The sequence below is a fragment of the Choristoneura fumiferana genome, chromosome 3 (genome assembly GCF_025370935.1).
Source record: "Choristoneura fumiferana chromosome 3, NRCan_CFum_1, whole genome shotgun sequence".
NCBI classification, from domain to species: domain Eukaryota; kingdom Metazoa; phylum Arthropoda; class Insecta; order Lepidoptera; family Tortricidae; genus Choristoneura; species Choristoneura fumiferana.
Window position 1 is genome coordinate 10,720,740 of NC_133474.1, and position 23,279 is coordinate 10,744,018.

Sequence of the window (23,279 nt, forward strand, 5' to 3'; positions counted from 1 at the left end):
TACTCGTATCTCTGGGAAAACGCTTATTATCGAGTTTTAGCCCGAGCAAAGCTCGGTCGCCCTGGTACTTTTATTTAAGGCGGAAAAACCCCTATGATCTGATTCTGGATACAATCAGACAAAGCCACCGCCCCCAGCGCGCCCCATTTTCACTCCCTATTCTTTGTTAGGAAAATGACATAAGATTGAAATTTTGAGGATTTATTTTGAAGACAAGTATGAAAAAAATTTTTTTAACTAGCTTATAATGTGTCCCATTGCAGGGCAAAAGCTTCCCCTTTCTTATTCTACTCTAATGATACACCTAAAAAAAAAACTCAATTGATTGAACATTGAATTGAATTGAAGAAAATAAAGAAAAAAAATCCGGTCAAGTGCAGTAGTGCAGTGTAAAGTTTCGTACTAATACCTACTTATATGTGGCAAATATTAAATATTACTTAAGTATTGATTGATTGACTGAGTACCTATTCTGTGGGCTCCGACAAATATTTTTTATGTCATAATCTGTTAACGCGTAATAGTATTTGCGCCGAAACTGTTTTCGCATAATTATATTACGCAGAATTCTTTTACGCATAACCAATGTAAGCCGAATGGGCTATACGCATAATTTGCGAATATTTTTTAAGCAAAAAAATAGTTACGCAGAAAGTTAGTTACTAAAGTTTTTATATTACCTAACCTAATCCAATATACTTATCTGCAAACTAGTAACTAGTGGGTGGTAGTATTTTTATAACGCAGGGACATGACTGTAATAAAGTCGACGAAGCCCCGCTTGGCGGGGCTTCTATTTTTAATCTGAGAGACATAAGGTAAGTAACGAACCTATCCAGGTCTTAAAAGGGGGTCGAATACGTTTGTTTTTAATTGCCTCTTTTATTGGTGGCTGTTCGTTCCGTTACAAATACAATTCTAACTTAACCTTATAACCTATTTATCTAGCCATAATTATATTGTTTTATCATTTACCGTTTTTATATTTAGGTACCATTACTTACACTAATCAAGAAATAGTTTTCGGACATAGATTTTGACAGAAATTCGGGCTATCAAATTTCTGCTAAATTACATATATGCTAAACAATATTATGCATAATAGAATTCGGGCATGTTGATATTATGCTAATAAACAATCATTCGGCTTATAAAGAATTATGCCGAACTAAACTTCGGCAAGTTTATATAAGTAATAAATTATGCGAAACTTGTTATGCGTAATAAGTTTCGGACATTTCAAATTGTCACTATTCTGTGACATTATAGTGGAGGGACTTGTAATAAAAATTTGCAATATGAAGTCTAATATTTGGCAAACAGATCCCTTCGAAAAAAAAGTGCGATACTTGAAATAGCAGCAAGTAACATAATATAAAGTTTCCTGTACTTTACGATTTATGACGTATTAAAAAACTACTTACTCTCATACAGTACACACCACACGTTTGGGTAAAAACCTAAACATCATGAAAAAAAATTTTTGAGTTTCAGTTCTAAGTACCCCCAAAATTTATTGTTTTTTTTCTATTTTTGTGTGAAAATCTTAATGTGGTTCACAGAATACATCTACTTACCAAGTTTCAACAGTATAGTTCTTATAGTTTCGGAAAAAAGTGGCTGTGACATACGGACGGACAGACAAACAGAGACATGACGAATCCATAAGGGTTCCGTTTTTTGCCATTTCGATACGGAACCCTAAAAAATGATCTTACCAAACCTATAATGTTTTTACTTTTTAAAACCTGTAAACAGTTTCCCACATTATACATTTAGACAAGAATTTTTTTGATCCCCATTTTACTTGTAGGGGTTTATTTATATTTTTATGAAGATAGGGCCCCCTTTCAAATAATACCCATTTAAGGCGATTGGCGGCTGTAAGCGCTTTAATGAAATTCCTCAGTGAAATCCCGATATTTTGACGCACCTAAGCGTCATGAGTGTGAGTGACCCGTTTTTTTTTAGCAATAGAAAGAAGGTAAGTGATCTTGACGTGTCTTTTTATTGAAAAACACTTTTGAAAAATAAGTCATAGCAAATATGTTAGCAAGGATAAGTAAGTATATAATCATTTACATTCTTTTGGTATCATAAGTAATAGTTACTGTTTGTTTTTAAGTTTTTCAATAACAATACTCCTAAAGATTGTTTACCCTTTTTCTAATGCTAAAAAAACGAAGTATAGGAGAGCACAACAGGGGATTTTGGGATTTACGCGAGCGTATCAGATTAACATAAGGAAGGATACTGGCATCCTGCCGAGTATGCCTGGCTTACTGCCATACAAACTTTGTGTTTTCAATAAGCATGGGTATTTTATTTTTACCCAAAGAAAACCAGTTCCATGGTAGCATAAATATTGAGAATATGCTGAGAATATAAGGTATCTAAATCTCCTAGTGCTTGACATGCTTAGGGGGAAACCAGGTATCTAATGGGAGTCAGTGGGCAATGGTAGTCACCCTCATATTTCCAAAACTACAACCACTAGAGACACGTAAATGTCCTCCCGGCCCCGCTCTGTGACCCTAAAAATCGTTGCGAACCGGCTGCGCTAGTATAGCGACAGCATCGGGAATTAAGGGTTTTTTTAGTTTTTGCGGCTCGCTAAATGTGACTTTTGTACGCTTTTATTCGTATATTCACTATAACGATTTGAAACATAAATCACGTGTGTTGTTATGTTTTTTAATTTATTTAGGAAACAAACGGTTACATTTCAATGCAGCAGTATTATTTTATTTTTTCTTCCTAAAGTACTTGCGGGTAATGAAAATCAAGTGACCCTCATTGCCCGCTATATAATTTTATACTTAAGGGAAATTGAAAGGTAAAATAAAACCTCTGCAAAACCGAAGAAAAAGACTAAATTTCTGAAGAAGAGGCCGGAGAGAGTAAATAGGAAATTTCTTCAGGAATCAAATGCCAAAGTGATGAGCTAGATGATGCTGATGACGCAGGAAATAATTGCTTAATCAGCAACGCATTCGGCGTAAATAATGACGTGGTGCACCTCATATGATTTAGGGGCTCACGCAGATTGCACCGGTTGGGAGATTTGTGTCTGATCTTCATGACCCACAAGGTGACCACAAGTACCCTTACCTCAGTGTAATGGGAGTGTTTTTTTAACTGTTTTTTTTAACCTCTCATATTTCCCAAAATTGGTTACTAATGTGACGATTATTGGTCCTAAATGATAGCCAATTAAGTAAATTTTGTTATGAGGCGGTTGCAATAATGATTTTGTTTCAATTTGTTCTATTATTTCAATTCTCGCTTAAGTGACCCCCATTACCCCTTTCTCCCCTACACTCAGTTACTCAATCGATGACACTGCTGTCACCTCTCTGTTGCTAATGGATGACATACAATTAAAGTTGGCAACTGCGTACAGTGACGAGCACCCGGACATTTACCTTAATATCCAGTGTAAGTTTCTTTTAAAAATAAAAAAAATATATAGGTATACATATATATCAACTACATTTGACGCTGATGATTTTTCTATATATTATGGTGAAGTTATGAACCTTCATAGTTTTAGTTTGATACTTCACTACCAACCGTGCATTACAGCTACCTCTGTCTGTATTTATGTATGTTTCTATGTTAATATATCTGTGTCGCATAGACGTAGCTGTAGGATATGATTGGTAACGGATAAGCAAGGTTAAATATTGCAATTCATTGATACGGACATCTGCAAAATAACGCCTGAATCAATACGTTGTGATGTAACTTTCAATTAGAGTCAGAATTTTAAAAATCAACATTGTAGTTCCTGAGATTACCTACCCCTTACATACATACAGTTCCAGTAAACAAGCAAAGTTTACTTATTTTTTCTCGCAAACCTTCCGCTAATCCGGCAAAGGGTAACTAGGTCCGGAAAAGAGCAGCATCTAGGTCCAAACGGAGTACACCACGGTTTGCAACATATGTTTTTTATAAACATATAATTTAAAGGTTGTTTCAAGTGCAAAAAAAAGTCATTTGGGATGAACGAACATTTTTTACGTGCTTTCAAACTCTTCTTTCCGTTCTACGGTTTTGTTAATCTATCAATTATCTCATTTGTTTCGTTGTGACACCAATTAAAAACAATTTCGTAACTTTTAATTGGCTTCTCGAAGAGGCAAACTAATATAAATAAATGGATCGCGCTGGGAATCATCGGAACATTGGGGCGCGGATGTTGGGCATAAGGCAGTGGGCAGGGGATGGTCGGGCAGGGCGCGCACCGGGGGCTGGCACCGGCGGGCGCAGCAGGTGATGCAGCGGCGGCGCGCGCGCCGTGGGCGAGCGGGGCGCGCGGGGCGCTTATTGAGGCCAGTATTTAACCGCGCGACGGCCGCGCAGCGACCTGTTGTGATCCCGTCATGGCGCGCTCCGCCCGTGTCGCTACTCTGGCCGCGTGCCTCTTGTTCGCCTGCGGTGAGTCCTAACCTTTATACCTTACGCCCGACCCGCAGCCCATCTCGCGACGTCACGGGTGACCCGGCGTCACACTAATTGATCAGTGCTTGCGTCAGTGCCGCACGAGTGAATAGTGAAGTTGACTCCAGTCGTCGCGAGGTAGGCTGTGTTTTGCAGAGTTGACGAGCGAATGCAGGCGTGCATCGCGAACTAAAGGACGCGATCGCAACGTCGCAAGCCTTTCAAGGATATTCGCATGACACGACTGGAATCTGCTAGAAACTATCGTGCTTATATCATGTGTCACTATATGCTTAACTGGTGATTATTTAATTCGATCTGTTCCAAAGCTATTTATAAAATTTATTCGATTTAATCGAATTGAGGAAACTTTCCGGTGTTGTGAAATAAAACATGTAATTGTTTACGAACATTTTGTAACAGTGGTTAAGCATTCAGTACATTTAGTAATCACGATAGCGGCCGATACAGATGCAACCTTAATACGCGATTGCACTCGCTTTAGAAAGGTCAAGAATGAAACATTTGCATTGGAATGTAGGCAGCCGAAACAGGGTGATAGTTGGCTAATACGAGTATTTAGCAACAGTAAGTGTTTGATAAAACAACTGTTTAGCACTTGGCGCAGCGCGCGCTTGCGGCGGACTGGCGCGGAACTTTCACATTCGTTCTGCGCAGCGTGCGCCCGCGCGGCGCGTTACGTCGCGCGCGCGCGGCCACGCAGCCGCCGCCACCCTCGCTGGCTAGCTGCCTCGCCTCCCAAGGAATGTTCCATTCACAGCTTTTATCGCAATCTTTAATTTTCTCTACCACTGACAGTCAAATACTTCTAATACAATCTAGGGCTCTTCAAGGCTAGAGTGAATAGGCTGTTACTGAACCAGTGAGATACACCTTTGGCCTCTGCACTTAACATCACGTGAGATAGGGGTCAATCACGGTCAGTTTCAAGTAAAAAAAAAGTTATATAAATTTAAATGTTTCAATGTTTCTTGCAAAAGTGACTCAACGGATTTTAGTGAAATTGACACACTGATAGTTTATAACCTGGATTGACACACAGAATAGTTTTTATCCCGGCAAATTCCACCGGGATAGTGATAGTGATCAACGAAGTCCTCGCAGACAATGTCGTGGGCACCAGCTAGTTTATTATAGATCCACAACGTTTCAATGCTGTTGGTAGCATTAATGACGCATCGGTATATCTGCAAACGGTTTGGCTAGACTTAAAAACAATAAGTAATAAATAAGTTTGAAATGTATTTACTTAAAAATCATTGAAACACGCAAAACAAATACAGAGTGCAATGCCATTTTGATTAGTTAAATTATGTTTACATTAGGTAAACACGAAATATTTCAGACAATATTTACGAAATAATGTGTTAACGGGTTTTAATCCAGATTTCGTTTAATTTTGTTTACTTAAATAAGTAAACATTTGGACAGAAATTAACTTAGCGACAAGTTATTAACCTGTACCACTACCATGAGTTTACAGTGACCGTACTCGATAGCGACGGCGTAAATTATTTGTATGGAGAATTGTACAGCGCCCCTACAAACAATTTAGGTGGTCGCTATCGAGTACGGTCACTGTAGACTTATGGTAGTGGTACTTGTCTAATGTAACTGGAAAAGTACCTGCGTAAGCAATTAATTAAATAAATAATTTTAAAAAATAACGATGACAACGCAATTTTAACGATTTAATTGTTTAAATAAAACATGTTTGTAATTCAATTAGTTAAAATTGCATATTTAGTTAAGAAGATTGACTGATTTCAATATATTTCCATAAACCAAGACAAACAACATTTGCACTTTAGTAACAAATATAATAATCTAAACATTAGACTGTTTTTTTGGAGTCGCTTGAGTCGGTGAATTGTTTAGGGGATGCTACGCGCGTAGTAGGCAGTCCGGGCTACGAGCGAGCTTAAGTACTTGCTACGCAGTGCTCCGCTACCTCACGTCCGTGTGTGAATCAATTTGAAAACACCCTTGATACCACAAGAAAAGTACCTACACAATGAACTTGAATTGCCCATACCTACCGATAGACATACAAGTAACATAGAACCTACTACAATTATTTTTTTTTTTTAGTAAAAGAAAGTAAATAATCCCTCCTTTACAATTTTTTGCCTTGTAATTTTCTCTCTGTGTATCTATTTTCTGTATCGCTTACTATTTCTGGTGTACAATAAAGAATCTTTGTATTGTATTGTATAAATGTTTGTCAAATTTTACCAACTTCAATCTCAATTTGATTTTACTACTTAAATTATAGTTAACTTCATCAGTTGCGTGTATAGTCGACTAAGAAATCCTTTACCACCCTAAGGATCTGTCAGTTGTTGGGTTTAAATCATTAAACACCCTTACAACTCAATGGGACAATCAGTCTTCTTTATTTTTTCTGATGTATTAACCGTCACAAAAAATGGTTAAGCGTTAACTCGGTCGCCTCTAAAACTATTTGTATCAGTTGATTTTAAGAGTAAAATAAAAATAAGGAGTAACTCAAAACGCTTTCACAAAATATGTTTTATCAATATCATATACTTAAAAAAATATATATATATAAGTAAGGGGAAACATAAAACCAAACGTTTACGCAAGGACCACACACAAGGACTTGTGTTTTGACAAATCGTTTGTCAATTTCTTATGTCTGTAACTTTTGATTACGCGATTGCAAAAACTGCATTTCAACGAATAAATTATTATTTGCGCTAAACATTAATGCTCACTACTGCGGTGACTGATAATAAACTGATTCGCTCATGACTTGCGGCTGCCGTGTTACTTGTTAGCAAAAGTATTCCACGTTATATACATTTATTGAAATTAATTAAAATGCCATAAGAGTTAAAAATGTAAAGAAAGAAAAATCAAATTAATTTGGAATAGAAGTAGGTAGACGCAAAAGCTATTAATGTAAACATGATAACGCCATTAGTAGAAACACTTATATGTAGGTAAGTACCTAAACTTAATCAGCTTAACACTGTTAATTAACTGACGAACGCACGCACTACGGAAGTGCACTGAATATTGGGAAAATTATACCTTTAAAGTAACTTTATAACGAATTGTTTTGTAAAGTGATTCTCGGTCGCCCAGGTACTTATCATTAAAATCTTTTACACTTCTCATGCTCATAAAATATTACTAAGCTCCTTTTTATTCTTTAGGGATTAAAGTTTTTTTTTTTAATTTACGTTAGAAACCCCGAAACAGCCAAAACGGTGTTTGTGAATGGAGGATTTTTAGGGCGTCAAAATGAGAACTGTGCAAAAATATTTAAAAAAAACACGATTTAATTTCGTGAAACACAATTAATGATTCCGAATATAAATCTATTCAATTATATTAAGGATTTATACATTTTATTATGCATAGTTCAGTTAGTTTTAAATAGTTTTCAATTTTGAAACTGTTGGCTAAATATGCAAACATTTAAAGCGTCACTTCATAAATAATAAAAGAAAAGAAAAAACCGCGCAATCCATGAGGGCAATCGCGTATGAATTCGCCACTAGAGGCGCTAATGTAGCGTGAGGTCTCCGAAACGTCAAATCTCATAGTTTTAGGGTGAGCTACGTGGGTTTATTTCTAATTAGAATAATTTTGTGAATATTTTGCAATATCTGAAATGAATTATGGCAAATATGCGTTCCGGGGCAATGAATGTCTGTGTTTTGAGACAGTTTTGTCTTTCGCAAACCTTTGTCCTCCCTTTTTTCCGAACAAAACGGGGACTATGCAACACCGTGGCATGCTCGATATTTTTATGGTACGGTTTTAAGGTGTATTAAATATGATTTTAATCTAATCTTTGTTTTCACGCCCGTAATAACAGACTTTGAAAGCCATACTTAAAAACCTCACGCAACAGTGCGCCATCTAGTGAGACAAATAACGATATCCCTCATTTTGTTTGCTATTTGAATTTTGAACAGATGGCCTAGTCCATTAGTCGAGCGTACGTTTTAAAAAAGTAATATAGTAATTTTGAACAGAACATTGTTTTTTTTTCCTCGCATTCAAAGTGAAAAGTAGAGTGTTTAACGCGACACTAAACAACCATAATGCCACCGAACATAAACATAGATTGTTTTAGTTTAGTGCCTTGTTTTTTTTTTTATTCGACTGGGTGGAAGTGCCAGTAATTTCACCGGCTGTCTTACTCTCCACGCCGAAACACAACAGTGCAAGCACTGCTGCTTCACGGCAGGATTAACGAGCAAGATGGTAGTAGCAATCCGGGCGGACCCTGCACAAGGTCCTACCACCTGCAAAAACACCTTTTTGAACAATCTACTATAAATTTGCATATTATTATGTTCCGCTGCTGGGATGTTCAACTCTTTGGAGATGGTAAGGAGTTAGGATTAGATGCAGTGGCGGGGTAAAGGGGAGGCAAAGAGGGCGGTCCGCCCCGGGTGCCGAGCACCAAGGGGTGACAACGACAACTTACTCGTGCATCCACCGTGCATCCAAAGAAGGTGCACAAAACCTCCCTCTTTAAAGATATATCAATAAATAACTACCTACTCTTGTATCTACCGCCCACGCCGCCACTGATTAGATGTCAAATGTAACTTTTTAATTTAGCTAAAAACCAAAGCAAAAATCATTTGCCTTCAAATAAAGTTCATCCATTTCCTTATATGAGACATACACAAACACAAACTTTCTTTCAACTAAATTAACTACTTATTAGCAACCGGCACGCCCCGGAAGTATTTGAAAGTCAAATCTCCTCACACGTGTTTTGACGGACACGTCGCGCTTCTGCGTGTCACCAGATTAAGAATTAACGTCATTTTCCTGTTATCAGTGAAATGTTCGAATTTGAAGGGAGCGCCTTTAAAAGGAAAGTAGTGAGGCAGCGCTAAATATTCATAAGGTCGGGTTTCGGTATGCGAGGCACGCGCCCGGTCGACGCCCGCCCCGGCATTGACTAACTGTCTATTGGTGCTTCCACTCGGCTCTGGAAGGCTGACGCTCGCTACTCAGAACACGTGCGTCAGAATTTCACAAATGCTAACTACCATTTTTTCCATTTTGAACTATATTTTGTAGCTTTATTAAACGAGACCTGTGAGCATCGCGGTGCGCCACTAACTGGCCTATCACGATTTACGCCTATATGTCAAGCTTGTCTTTAGGATAAAGGTCTCATTGCATGACCTCATTCGCCTCTGAAGTGCACTTAAAACTCAAAGCGTTATCTTTTGATTTATGACATGATTATACTTTTTTTTCACTAATGTTAATTTAGAGGTATCTTGAAGCTTGTGGTGTTAGAAACCTGTGATTAAGACTGCAAATTTTTACACTTTTGGGTTTATTTAGAAGATGCCAGAGATATTTTTTTATACTAATACGTGAATATCAACCAACAACTCTCTTGTTACATAAGTAAAATAACTTTCGATATAAAATAAAAATGATTGAGGTGTGTGCGCAAAAAATATTTCGTCGCATAACATCCGCTGTTGAGATTTGTTGTAGTTATCTTGTTGTTCTGATTTTATCAATAGCAAGTAACGATTCCAAAGCCATCTAAGTATACATTACAGCATTGTCGTGAAGCAATGCAATAAGTAAATAGTAGACGAATAGTAAATAAAAAGTAGTAGTACATACTTCTATCTTCAAAATAGGCTTTTGTCAGGTCACAATCAAGGCTAAGAGATGCCTGAAGATAAGGTGCAAGATAAAGCAATCTTAGCTAGTGAACAGATTTGAACTAACTGATACGTGAATACAGCCACGGCAGTACTTACCAACGACTGTACCCCTAGTGTAAGTTTTCGGTTACGACCATACCGCAATTTAATCAGTTAATCTTTCCAACCATTTTTATTAATCACAAATATTTAAAATTATAATTCAATTTAATCCAGGAAATGGACACATATCAGGTACATAGGTAACTAATGGTATCGGAGTATAAATGGACACATAGCAGGTACATAGGTAACTAATGATATCGGAGTATAAATGGACACATAGCAGGTACATAGGTAACTAATGGTATCGGAGTATAAATGGACACATAGCAGGTACATAGGTAACTAATGGTATCGGAGTATAAATGGACACATAGCAGGTACATAGGTAACTAATGGTATCGGAGTATAAATGGACACATATCAGGTACATAGGTAACTAATGGTATCGGAGTATAAATGGACACATAGCAGGTACATAGGTAACTAATGGTATCGGAGTATAAATGGACACATAGCAGGTACATAGGTAACTAATGGTATCGGAGTATAAATGGACACATAGCAGGTACATAGGTAACTAATGGTATCGGAGTATAAATGGACACATAGCTGGTACATAGGTAACTAATGGTATCGGAGTATAAATCAAGATATACATACATGTATCGATCATCCTCATTAATGACGTTCATTTGTTGCAAAGGTTATCTTTATCTTATTAATAGGTCTGTATATTATTAGTAGGCATACATAGACAAATGCCTACTTTGTGAGTAAATAAAATTCGAGTTCATAAATATGTATCAGTAATAGAGGAGTTAAGTAGTTTTATACTAAATTACAGCTGTTATTTAAAGTGGCTATTAGAAGTAGGTAGTATTTTTCCTTAATTCACGGTGGTATTTGTACCTACAGCGACATTGGTCGAATCAGATTTTAATCAATTGAAAAAAAGGAAATTATCAAACTCGGTTGATGTTTTATTCGGGTTTAAGATCATTTATTCTCATAAAAAGAAAATACTATTTCACTGCCATGAGAATTTTAAATCTAAAGTTACGTATAAATTAAGGTTAGGTAACTAATCCGGCAAGACAAACACCGGTTAGATGATGTAAAAAGTACTAAAGAAAAGTATAACATTACTTATAAGTACTATTATTTACTTTTGTATGTATTATGACAGAGTTTTTTTAATTACTATTAATACTAGTGCAATTTTTCTTGTTTTCAATTCCCTTAATAGATGATTGCTTACCAAATTGCTATCGTCACTTTGTGCTAAATATCCGAGTGCACTGGTTCATAAATTTCTCAAAAATTTATGTTAAAAACTTGATTATACACTATGTGAATCCTAACCCTAGGTAGAACTTTCTCACAGTAAATTTTATAACATGATTTCTGTGAAAAAGATCCACAGCACAGTTGTTCCAAAAGTACTAATAATGCTCTTGGGCCCTAAGGATCAGATCAAGAAGTGGCTGCGTGCGCAGCGCACGGTGCGCTTGCGTGGGAGTCGCTTGCCGCGAAACCCAACCCCCTCGTGTTTTGCGTCCCACTTATCACTCGTTGCGTAACACAATCAAGCTTGTCAGTTACACCTATATAATTACGAGTACACACTTTTTCCCCTTGAGCAGTTCACGACCCCATTTTGTAGATGGCGTTGAGTGATTCATCGTATCTTAAGCACCTGAAGCCGAGTCGGCGCGTCGGACGGAAGCAGTGTAGGTTACGAAACCTTAAATTATGTAAAAAATGCAGGGTTTTTCATTGGTTTTCCTCATTAATTGGTTGGTCGCCTTGGACTTTGTCAACATGCATTAACCTAGCCTGCATATTTATGATTTTACTCGATGTATGACAGATATTACTTGGACGTTTCCACGTTTACCTAATAGAGTGTAGATAGGGACTTTAAGGATTGCCATTCGATTAAAAAGAATACAATTTTATTATTTTATTCCACTGTGAATTTTGATTTCATTGTTATATATCATGCTAATTATTATTTTATTATGTTTTAAAACAATTTCACGTAGCTGTAATGAAATGAAAAATACTAACAATTTTATGGAATCTTAAAAATTCCGAAATAAAGATATTTTATGTATTTTTTATTTTTGCTTATTGTGCAAAATATTTAAGTCTTGACTTACAAACCTTGTACCTATTTACTTGTACTTATTCTGTGCCACAACACAGAACTTATTTATATGTTTATTATTCACCTATAAATAAATGATATGCCAAAACTGCAAGATCCAAGTGTCTGAAATACGATATTAAGACACATACCTACCGTCAGCCACTTACGTAACCGTGCATAACTTCAGCCGCTGGCCGCTCGCGTACAAAAGACATCAACGCGTTTACACGTCAAGTTCAGTTTCCCCTTATATTTTTAGGGAAAGCGCACGCAATATCTAAACAAATATTTATCCGCTATTAATATTAAAGGGTTAATGTCACGCGCTCGCGATCGATAAATCAGGCAGCTAAGCACGTGGTAGATCCGGGTCAAAGAAAACGAGTTCTTATTTATCATTTCGGACGGTGACAAATAACGCATTTACCGTGTCGAAATTTTGATCACTTTGATGTTTCTGTATTCAAATATATTCATAAATATATTATTCCAATATATTTTTTATACAATAGCCGTTCATTAGTGCGTCAAACTGGTATTATTTTAAACGAGTTCAAAGCTTGCTTTATATCAGTATTGCAAATTAATAGGTGTAACTTTGAATAGGTCACAATCATAAGTGCGTGAAAGACGTTGTGTGCATTGCAACATCAAAAAGTAATAGATGGGGGAACAAAGAGTTATTAAACATGCCAGCACAACGCGTGTAGCAACCGCAGGTACGCGACCCCCGGCCCGCACCCGCAGACTAGACCTTACTAGCTTTTACCCAAGCTTAATTTGCCAACCTTAGCATAATACAATAAATTAAAAAAAAAACAGAAACCCGTCTGTCTTAAAAAATACTAAAAAGAAGAAAATAAGTCTAGTGGGCTTGAACTCTGTTAAGTAGCTAATTTAAAGTTCAACAGTCGGGACTCATTATATGTACTAACAATTTTTGAGCTGGTCACGATTTGAATGGGTCCCAACTGTTGAACTTTAAGTAAGTTACTTAACAGAGTTCTAGCCCACTACAACTTGTTTTCTTCTTTTTAATATTTTTAAGGCAGTCGTGTTTTTGATTTCTTAAATTTATTGTTTTATTTCACTCTTTTTTGATATTTCTGTGAAAATAGTACATTAAGGGGCTAGCATCAATGGATGGTGAAACAGCCCCTAAAACAATTATAACGTATATATATATATTCGGAATGGGCTAATTATTAGCTTTCATATGATACCCTACTCGGTAGGATTGTTTTTTTTTGAAAACACAATTTGGCGCCACAAATCCGCCATTTTGATTTTTCAAGAACTTCATGTACCTAATGTCACTCGCCTCATCAAGACGAATCCAATGAAGTATCATTTATCAAAATTGGTTCAGCCGTTGAGAATCAAACACATAACCCTCCTTCTTCGCAGTCGGGTAAAAAAATTCAACTGCAGTTCTCTTGATACGTATTTACAAACAAGAAGGTACAAATTCCTACTCGTACAATGGTAGAAAAATGTATATCTACCCATTTTTTCATAAAAAAAAGAGGTAGGTACCGTAATTAATATAAAACTAAACGCTTCCGCAGACGTTCTATAAATGGGTATTAGAAAAAAAACAAGTAGTTATTTCATATTTGCTGTATAATTTTAGTTCAGCAATGAAAATGGGCACTGATTTGACTTCGCATGATTTCATGTAACCAACAACACCAACATGCTATTTACAAGTTTTACAACTGCGATACAACATGTCGACATGTTTAATGGTGGAACTATGAACCGTGTAATAAGCATTTTGTATTATTTAAATGAGTTGGTCGAATAATGTATGGCTAGCTGTCGGTTTTATCGAACTGTGTTATTTCATATTTTTACGCGCAGTGGTTTGTGGGGTAAATTACAATACTGTGACGGACAGATAGATGGACATCAGATGTAACAAACACATTAATTTTCTATGCTTATTTATAGCAAAAATTTGCAAGAAGATTAGCATATCATCATTGCTTATTACTTATCGTATCGCATTCCATAAAATACAAAAACAATGAACGGTTACAATTGAACAGTTATGGTCTGCAATTCTCAATTCATTATATCTTACGCATGTGTCACACAGATGTAGCTGTCTTGGACGTCTTTGTCATAAGCTTAATAGTTTTGTATGTAATTTTCCCTTCTTAATTTTTTTTTCAATTATACATAGTACTTATCTTGTTATGAATGGACATATGTAGGGAGCATTTGCCTCTGTCATTTTGGAAGGTGGTCGTGGGAGCCGCAGTGGCCGCAACAGTGCGCGCAACGTCAGTTCTCTATACATATAGTTCGTGGTGCGCGCGCCCTCAGCGCACCGCTCTCGCAAGCGAGACAGGTTAGATCACAATACAAGTAATATAGGCAGTAGTTCGACGTCATACTAGAGCGCCCGAATCGACGCACGCACAAAGCGAAGCGTCTTACACGGCCGCTAACCAAACTTCGCCCGATAAAACTACGCAGTGCCACGCCGCGCGACGCGCGCCGCGCAGTCCGGTCGCTGGTCGAGCGAGTAAGTGCTGCGCCGAGCCGCCCGCTCTTTTCACCCCCGTTTCGATTCCGTAACGTGGCTATAAACGCTCGGTACTAAGTAACTAGGTACATACTATAATATTTTATTTAATAATGGAGGCGTCACAAGAACGTGTGTACTGCAGTGTTTACGGGTGCCTAAATCAAACGCTGATAAAAACCAACATTGACAATTTTCAACTTCCTGCTTTTGCTGAAAGGTAAAATTAATACCTATTAGGTACTTTAATATTAGTCTATTAAAATTTGTCTATTTATAGAAAATTATTATCCGAACGAATTTATGTATTAGAACTATTATTAATTAACACGTGTTTAGTTTAAAACATTCTTTGGTTGTTAACATTTTGTTAAGTACAGTCAAGGGCATAAATATATGTAGGTACGTTACAAGTACGTCAAAAATATCTATACACCTTTATGTCACTATCTATAAGGTCGATGTATACATAAATGTGACTCTATTGCTGTATAGATATTTATGCCCTTGACTGTAGGTACGGATAAATGTGATGCAGTCTCTGTTTTTAACCCCCGACGAAAAAAGAGGGGTATTATAAGTTTGACCACTATGTGTGTGTGTGTGTGTGTGTGTGTGTGTGTGTGTGTGTGTGTGTGTGTGTGTGTGTGTGTGTCTGTCTGTCTGTGTGTATGTCTGTAAACCACCTAAAACTGCACACATACAATAAAAATTTACACACGTCTGTTTTACTGTCATAGGTATAAATCACAGCCGTAGGTAGGTATAAATTTCAAGAATACGACCGAGTCGGTCTACTGCCTGTTACTTGTATTGTGGTTAGATAATGTTGCGAGAGGTTTCCTCGTGTTACGTGCGAGCACGCCCGACCCGCATCTATTTTCTTATTGCCTATTAGCAAACGCCTATCAGCTTTGTATGTTTTAATTGACAAAAACTGAGAATATTTTGCTTGTTGAGATAAAATGGAACGTGGGAACAATATCAATAAGGCGATGTAATTAAGCAAGACAGTGCGCGAAGCTTTTTCTCGTATGGCCCGTATGCACACCGCATTGAGTAGGTAGTATTGGATAATAAATAACCAAACCATAAAAGATTCATTTTTAATACAACCTTTTTTTGTTTTGCATTTGCATTGTCACCCAAGCTACATTTGCATACCTCAAGTCGATGCTATTTTGAAGAGTTCCGTCCTGCGGAGACGATCCTGGCTAGACTTCCAAGATGTCACTACTTGATTATTGTATTGTCACGCGATTTACATAAGTATTCCAAATTTCAAGTCAATCTGACTACTGGAAGTTGATCAAATTTAACTTGCAAGATTTGACTACACACAGACAGACAGACAGACAGACAGACAACGGGACAGGTGAAACTAAATAAAAGCTTGTAAAAAGATGGCTTCATTGCTTGTAATTAACTTATGCGCATAGTTCTCGTCCAATAATTTATATTAATTCTTCTTCAGTTAAGTTGTCATAGGTTAATCATATTAACTGTAAATACTTAGTAAATAAAAGTGAACAGAAGTTGAATCGGTAGTTCAGAAAGACCTGACACTAGATTATAGAATATCAAGAAAATCTATTGATTAATTATCTAAACAGCAATCCAATAATTTCGTCAGCGACGCTGCACACAAAAGCATCAAATGTCATACATAATCCTAGAAGAACTAATAATAAGAAAGAGTCGTCCTTGTCGCTTGCCCAAGCGCTGACATTTCGATGCAGTCAAAGGTCATGCGCGGTACGCTCACTACCTTTGGCATTTTACGCTTCCAAGTGACATTTTACTTCTAAAACGAATAAAAACAGTTAATGAAATGTCAGTAAACGCTTTGTTGAAGTTGCATGCTGTAATTTGTAATCGCTTGCGCTACAACGTAAGCGTGTTAGAAATAGGAAATGTTCTGCTGTAACTGTGACCAATACGCATAACATGCATGCACGGCAGCAATCATTGTCTGATGCAGAGCTGGACAGAATTGATTATTATTATTTATTGTATAAAACATTATTCAACAGATTTTTGGTCGTATTAAACTTAAACGATTGTATTGTTCATACAGCGGTTGCTGATGGGCACCGATGGAAACGGCAAGCAGACGACACAGCCAAGAAAGAGGAAAGCCTGGAGCTAGAGCTATGCAAGGACAAGGACGCCGGCGAGTGGTTCCGGCTGGTGGCCGGCGAGGGCGACAACTGTCGCGACGTCATCCAGTGCACCGCCTCGGTCAGTACTTGCCTTAACTGAATACTACTTTTACGCACGCTCTCGTGCACGAGCGGCGACCTTTATCTGATCATTCATTAGGTAAATTATAATTTCCTATATGTATAGTACTCGTAGCGTCTGAAAATATTCGATGAGAAATCAATCGTCTGGCACTTTCGTATCTATCTATATCTGTATTATAGTATGAGTAATTCTTATATTTATATATATTCGGAAACGGTTCTAACGATTTCGACGATAGCAAATGTGAAGTATGTCCAGGGTTTTCGGGGCGAACAGTCTATCTATCTTCTTTCTCTCTGGGAAAACGCGTGTTTTTACTTTTGAAAGTTTGTGTAAATTTGTGGTGTTAGGGTTCAGCGGTAAAAATTCTAGGATTGAAAAGTAGAAATATGTATATATTATTAGGTACATTAGTATTTCATTTACGTTTGACTTTTAAAGCTCATTTATATACGTGACAGCTACAAAAAAAATACGATTTAAGAAAATAAGAACTCCAAGAAAAGCTCGGTCACCCAGCTATCTGTCGCGAGTACTATTTATTTATACCAAGCCATCCATTTTCCTGAAGCTCAGGGCTGTGTGTACGGTGTTGACTCACTTAAATTTACCTACCTTTCCTGTAATAAGAAATAGCGCAGTTTTCTAATACTGCTATTTATTTTTAGGGTATCCAAGCCATTCGTTGTCCGGCCGGCCTGTATTTCGACATAGAGAAGCAAACTTGTGACTGGAAAGACGCCGTTAAGAACTGCAAACTGAAGAACAAAGAGCGCAAGGTCAAGCCTCTGTTGTACACAGAGGAGCCTCTCTGCCAGGACGGGTACCTCGCTTGCGGGGACTCCAACTGCATCGAGCGCGGTCTTTTCTGCAACGGCGAGAAAGACTGTGCCGATGGCTCTGACGAAAATTCTTGCGGTAAGTGTTAATTTCATACCTATGATAAGGTGAACGGTGTGTTCAGATTTAGCCGTATCAAGCCGATTGACTTAATGTCTAGTCAACCTTGATGAAAAGATTTTGAAAACGTCTATATTTTTGCATTTATTAATGTCATGAGTATCTTTTTCCGTCAAGACAGGATCACGCTACTTTATAGTAGGTACTTATCTACTTAGTCTGCTTGAAAATTTCGATAATAGTTTAAAGCAATTCGGTTTTCCTGCGAACGTTGAACAGTTTCTTTTTTTCAATTAAATATAATACGCGTTTGAACTTCTTCCTTGTAATTCCTTTTTACAAGCTTTTCTTTACTTTCACCTGTTCCGTTGTCTGTCTGTCTGTCTGTAATCAGATCTTGCAAGTTAAATTTGACCAACTTCCAGTTGTTGGATTGACTTGAAATTTGGTATACTTGTGTAAATTGCGTAACTGACTGGCAGTGACATCCTGGTAGTCCAGCCAGGATCGTCTCCGCAGGACAGAACTCTTCAACGGTTAATGGCATCGACAACAAATTTGGTATGCAAATGTAGTTTGAGTGACAATACAAGTACAGTCAACAAAAAGTACAGTCAGCAAAAAAAAAACTTGTTTCAAAAATTATTTTTTTACCAAAACCTCTTATAGATTTACTCGTAGCAGTATTAAGTTTACAAACTTGATGTGTGAATATTGCTATGAGTAGGTATATCCACAAAAGAATTAAAATAATCCTGATGGCCTCACATGGCCATTTCCTGCAATCGCTTGTCTTAAGCATAACACAAGAACCACCCGTCTGTCGTCTGTCGGCCTTGTTTAAGTTATTTGTGTATTGAAAACAATAGGTACGTTTACTATCTGAGATAATAAATGAAACTCCTTTTGTTACAACCCACTTGCAAGAGAAGTTGCACCGGTTTATCTATGTTTTAAAAAAAATGTAGCACAATAATTATGCTTGCGATATAGTGCACAACACACGTATATTTTTTATAGTAGTATTGTTCAATGATTACTAACAAGGAAATTATAAATGACAGTCACATGTCGTGAAGTCACATACTCAGAAAAGAGATATCCTGCTGCATTGTGTTGTGATTGGCTCATGTTCACTAGGAATGACTAACTGACAGATCAGTAAACGTACGAGTAGTAAGTATGTACTTAGGTTTCATTAATTGAAAACATCAACCTATATACATATTTAAATGAACTTGAACGAGTTTTTCAAATCAGAACCATCTCTTAAAAGCGTGACGAATGACCTGCCTGATATATGTATGCCAATCACTTGGCCTAAAAAAACATCTGAATGTTATGTCGTAATATACCTAACTTCAGCAAATGGGGTGTTATTCTTTTTTATTTGCATTGGATGTATAGATAAGCAGTGTTACAGCTGGAAACTTACACTATTCTAGTGAATGTTTTTACCCCAAGAAGTGTTTGGATGATTATCCTTTACTTTAGCTTGACCGCGATACATTTTAATGCGACTCAGTTCTGGGAAAAGCAGGTTCTACTAAAAGCGCTTACATCACAAAGCGCTGACTCTTTTCGAGCTCCAAGGTTGCGGTGTCGAACTAGTCCACGCGATCTTTTTCTTTTGTAAATTATTCATAGAAATGTTTTCATTTCTGTTCGATCAATGTTAAAATTACTTACCTACAGTTCGCTTTATTACCTGTTGCATTTTTGAGAGGCATAGCTTTGTCATTCCAAACACATTCTTTACAATAATTGTGACTTGAAATTTAAATGAAGCTTGCCAACTACGAGCTGTAGGTATTCAAGTACAAAAAGAGGGTAAACAATTACATTCGCCAGAAGCGATGACCCTGACGGCGTAATACAATGAAAACGTGGTTAATCGATACAGTGAAGTTACTAAAAAAATGCTTCTGTTAGTAATCGATATTTTTTTGAATAATTAGAAAACAATTTTTGTGAGTGGGTACTAAATAAAAATTTAATAAGGTGAACGAATTTAAATACGGTATATCACTAAGTCAAAAAGTGAAATCCAATCGTGTGTCAGCTGTAGCGAGTGATTTGGCCAAGCGAAAGTACCCATACTGGTTCGGACTCTCGCGTCGAGTCTCGCGCACGCGTCATCGGTACACCCATGCCCATGGATGCCAAATAACTTGATTCCTCAAACGTGACTCCTTTTATTCATGTATTTAAAGCCATGACATATGACCACTAATTTGATTACATTAAGGTTGACATTTAATTTGATTTAAATTAGTAATCAATGACATTGGGAATCGGATATAAATGTCGCATATTCGTAAAGCTTACATAGGTAGGTACAGTCAACGATGCAAGCAATAACATATCTATCAAAAGTAATGATTTAATCTTATCTATTACTCGTTGACTGTACTATGTGGCCAAGTTTGCAAATTATAGGTACTACATAGTAAATTACTTAATTAAAAGCTAGAACCCTTTGGCTTGTAAAATATGAGCTTGTATAATATACTGGTTTTACAATCTAACGAAGGTATAGTATTAGAGTTACAAAGTGACAGTCGAGGTTCAAATAAAGTGGCCAGAATTACGACAGTGTAATGTTTTTGCAGACATCGACAACGATCCCAACAGGGCGCCACCTTGCGACTCAACGCAATGCGTGCTGCCAGACTGCTTCTGTTCGGAGGACGGCACCACCATCCCTGGCGACCTGCCGGCGCGTGATGTGCCGCAGATGATCACCATCACCTTCGACGACGCCATTAACAACAACAACATCGAACTCTACAAGGAAATATTCAACGGGAAACGCAAGAACCCTAACGGCTGCGACATCAAAGCCACGTACTTCGTCTCCCACAAGTACACCAACTACTCCGCCGTACAGGAGACTCATCGCAAGGGCCACGAGATCGCCGTGCATTCCATCACGTAAGTTATAATACGTTATCAGATTTTTTGACTAATTATAGTTTTAATCCGGAATTAATTTAAGACATAAGACATCTTTTCGTAATGCCTATATTACGTGGTCTCTAGAGGTTGTCTCAACCATATTAAAGACAGAACAAACATTGACTTAATATTAGGTAGAGTCTTACTTAATTTTTATTTGTAGCCACAACGATGACGAGCGCTTCTGGAGCAATGCCACAGTGGATGACTGGGGCAAGGAAATGGCCGGCATGAGAGTCATCATCGAGAAGTTCGCCAACGTCACGGACAACAGCGTGGTGGGAGTGCGCGCGCCGTACTTGCGTGTCGGCGGCAACAACCAGTTCACCATGATGGAGGAGCAGGCCTTCCTGTACGACAGCACGATCACGGCTCCCCTCTCAAACCCTCCTCTATGGCCTTACACTATGTACTTCCGCATGCCACACCGTTGCCACGGCAACCTGCAGAGCTGCCCTACCAGGAGCCATGCCGTGTGGGAGATGGTCATGAACGAGCTCGACCGACGTGAGGATCCCACCAACGACGAGTACCTGCCAGGTTGCGCTATGGTAGATTCTTGTTCCAACATCCTCACCGGTGATCAGTTCTACAATTTCCTCAACCACAATTTCGACCGTCATTACGATCAGAACCGTGCCCCGTTGGGTCTTTATTTCCACGCTGCGTGGCTAAAGAATAACCCTGAATTCTTAGAAGCTTTCTTATACTGGATCGATGAAGTTCTGTCCAGCCATAATGACGTATATTTCGTGACTATGACTCAGGTCATTCAATGGATTCAAAATCCTCGTACTGTGACAGAGGCTAAAAACTTTGAGCCCTGGAGGGAACGTTGCGCGGTGGAGGGCAACCCCTCGTGCTGGGTGCCGCACTCGTGCAAGCTCACCTCGAAGGAGGTGCCCGGCGAGACCATCAACCTGCAGACGTGCCTGCGCTGCCCCTCCAACTACCCGTGGCTCAACGACCCCACAGGAGACGGCCATTACTAGGGTTGATCAGATCTCGAGCCGGCGCGCTCTAGTTAGTGTATATTCAATTGAAAGTGAGTGAAGATTGCATGGATAACATATTCTAAGCCAGAGCCAAAATGACAATTTTACTTTCACAAAATGGTATTCTAATAATTTTTAGCTTTGAGTATGTTTTCATGTAAAAAGTCGAAGTGTACCGGGTCATAATCCCGTCCGTAGTGTAAGTGTACCTACCTAAATATAATGTAATAGCTCACATAAATATTTAATAGGACCTTTAACATTTTATGTGATTTTCTTATGTGTAAGTCTGTTTGATAAAATTTTAAAATATAAAATACAAAATAAAAGTTGATTGTTGACTTAATCCCGTACCTTAACTCATTTAACCTTCTCTCCCGATTTACAAACATCTGTAGAATCATTAATTAAGTTTCGATTACAAAGTAGAATGAACAGTCGTTTTTATAAAAAAATATTGAAGTAGGTATATGTTCATTATATTTCAATATATGTATATTGAAATATAATGAACATATACTCATTAATTCTACTTTGTAATCGAAACTTAATTAATGATTCTAAAATTCCCATAGTTATTCTAACAATAATACTTAATGCTATTTTTAGGATTCCGTACCTCAGTCGGTAAAAACTGAACTGTAATAGGATCACTCAGTTGTCCGTCTGTCTTTTTGTTTATCCATTCTTGTGATAGGAACGGGTGGGGTAGCTATGAAGTTGAAATTAATCAAATAGTCAGGTCTGCTACCCTTTGAAGCAGTGAAAAAATCAAACATCTCGCAGTTGGTAAGATCAAAAGATACAGTCTTTAAAAAATTGTGGTTTTCCCATACAATTTGCCGGGGAATCAAAACCTCTTCCAGTTATCCCAGAAACTCGAAATTTGGTATGAAGGTAGATTTTACAGCACAACCAATAAGAAAAGTTAGAAAATATTAACTTTTCATGTATATCTGTCATATTACCAGATAAAAAAACCCCACACTGCTTACACTTTCCTTAGGAGAGGGGTTCTGCTAAATTTTGATAGCGGGTTTGTGGGTTTATAGAAACCCACAAATTTGTAGAGTATCCTCGGTGCGCGAATCTGACTCAAACTGGGGCGATTTTTATAAAATATAAATAAACTTTATTGTATACATATTTGTGTAACATGTGTAAGTACAATATTTAGTAGGTAGACATTATGGACAGTGTTCAAATAGACTTTCGGCACAAGCCTCCTCGCAGGCTTGGGCTGTAAAATACATATAAGTAGATACAACTGAAATCTATCAGTTTATACGCGACCT

The 23,279-nt window shown here is 37.6% G+C and overlaps 1 protein-coding gene across 1 annotated transcript; it reads left to right on the forward strand.

Moving 5' to 3' along the window:
* The first annotated feature begins 4,332 nt into the window (after nt 1–4,332).
* On the forward strand, nt 4,333–22,330 carry serp (chitin deacetylase-like protein serp). Its single transcript, XM_074085560.1, has 5 exons — nt 4,333–4,443; nt 16,962–17,125; nt 17,800–18,049; nt 20,644–20,965; nt 21,153–22,330. Exons 1-5 carry the CDS (start codon nt 4,389–4,391, stop codon nt 21,979–21,981), a joined length of 1,620 nt encoding a protein of 539 aa, XP_073941661.1. The 5' UTR covers nt 4,333–4,388; the 3' UTR covers nt 21,982–22,330.
* Nucleotides 22,331–23,279: the final 949 nt, after the last annotated feature.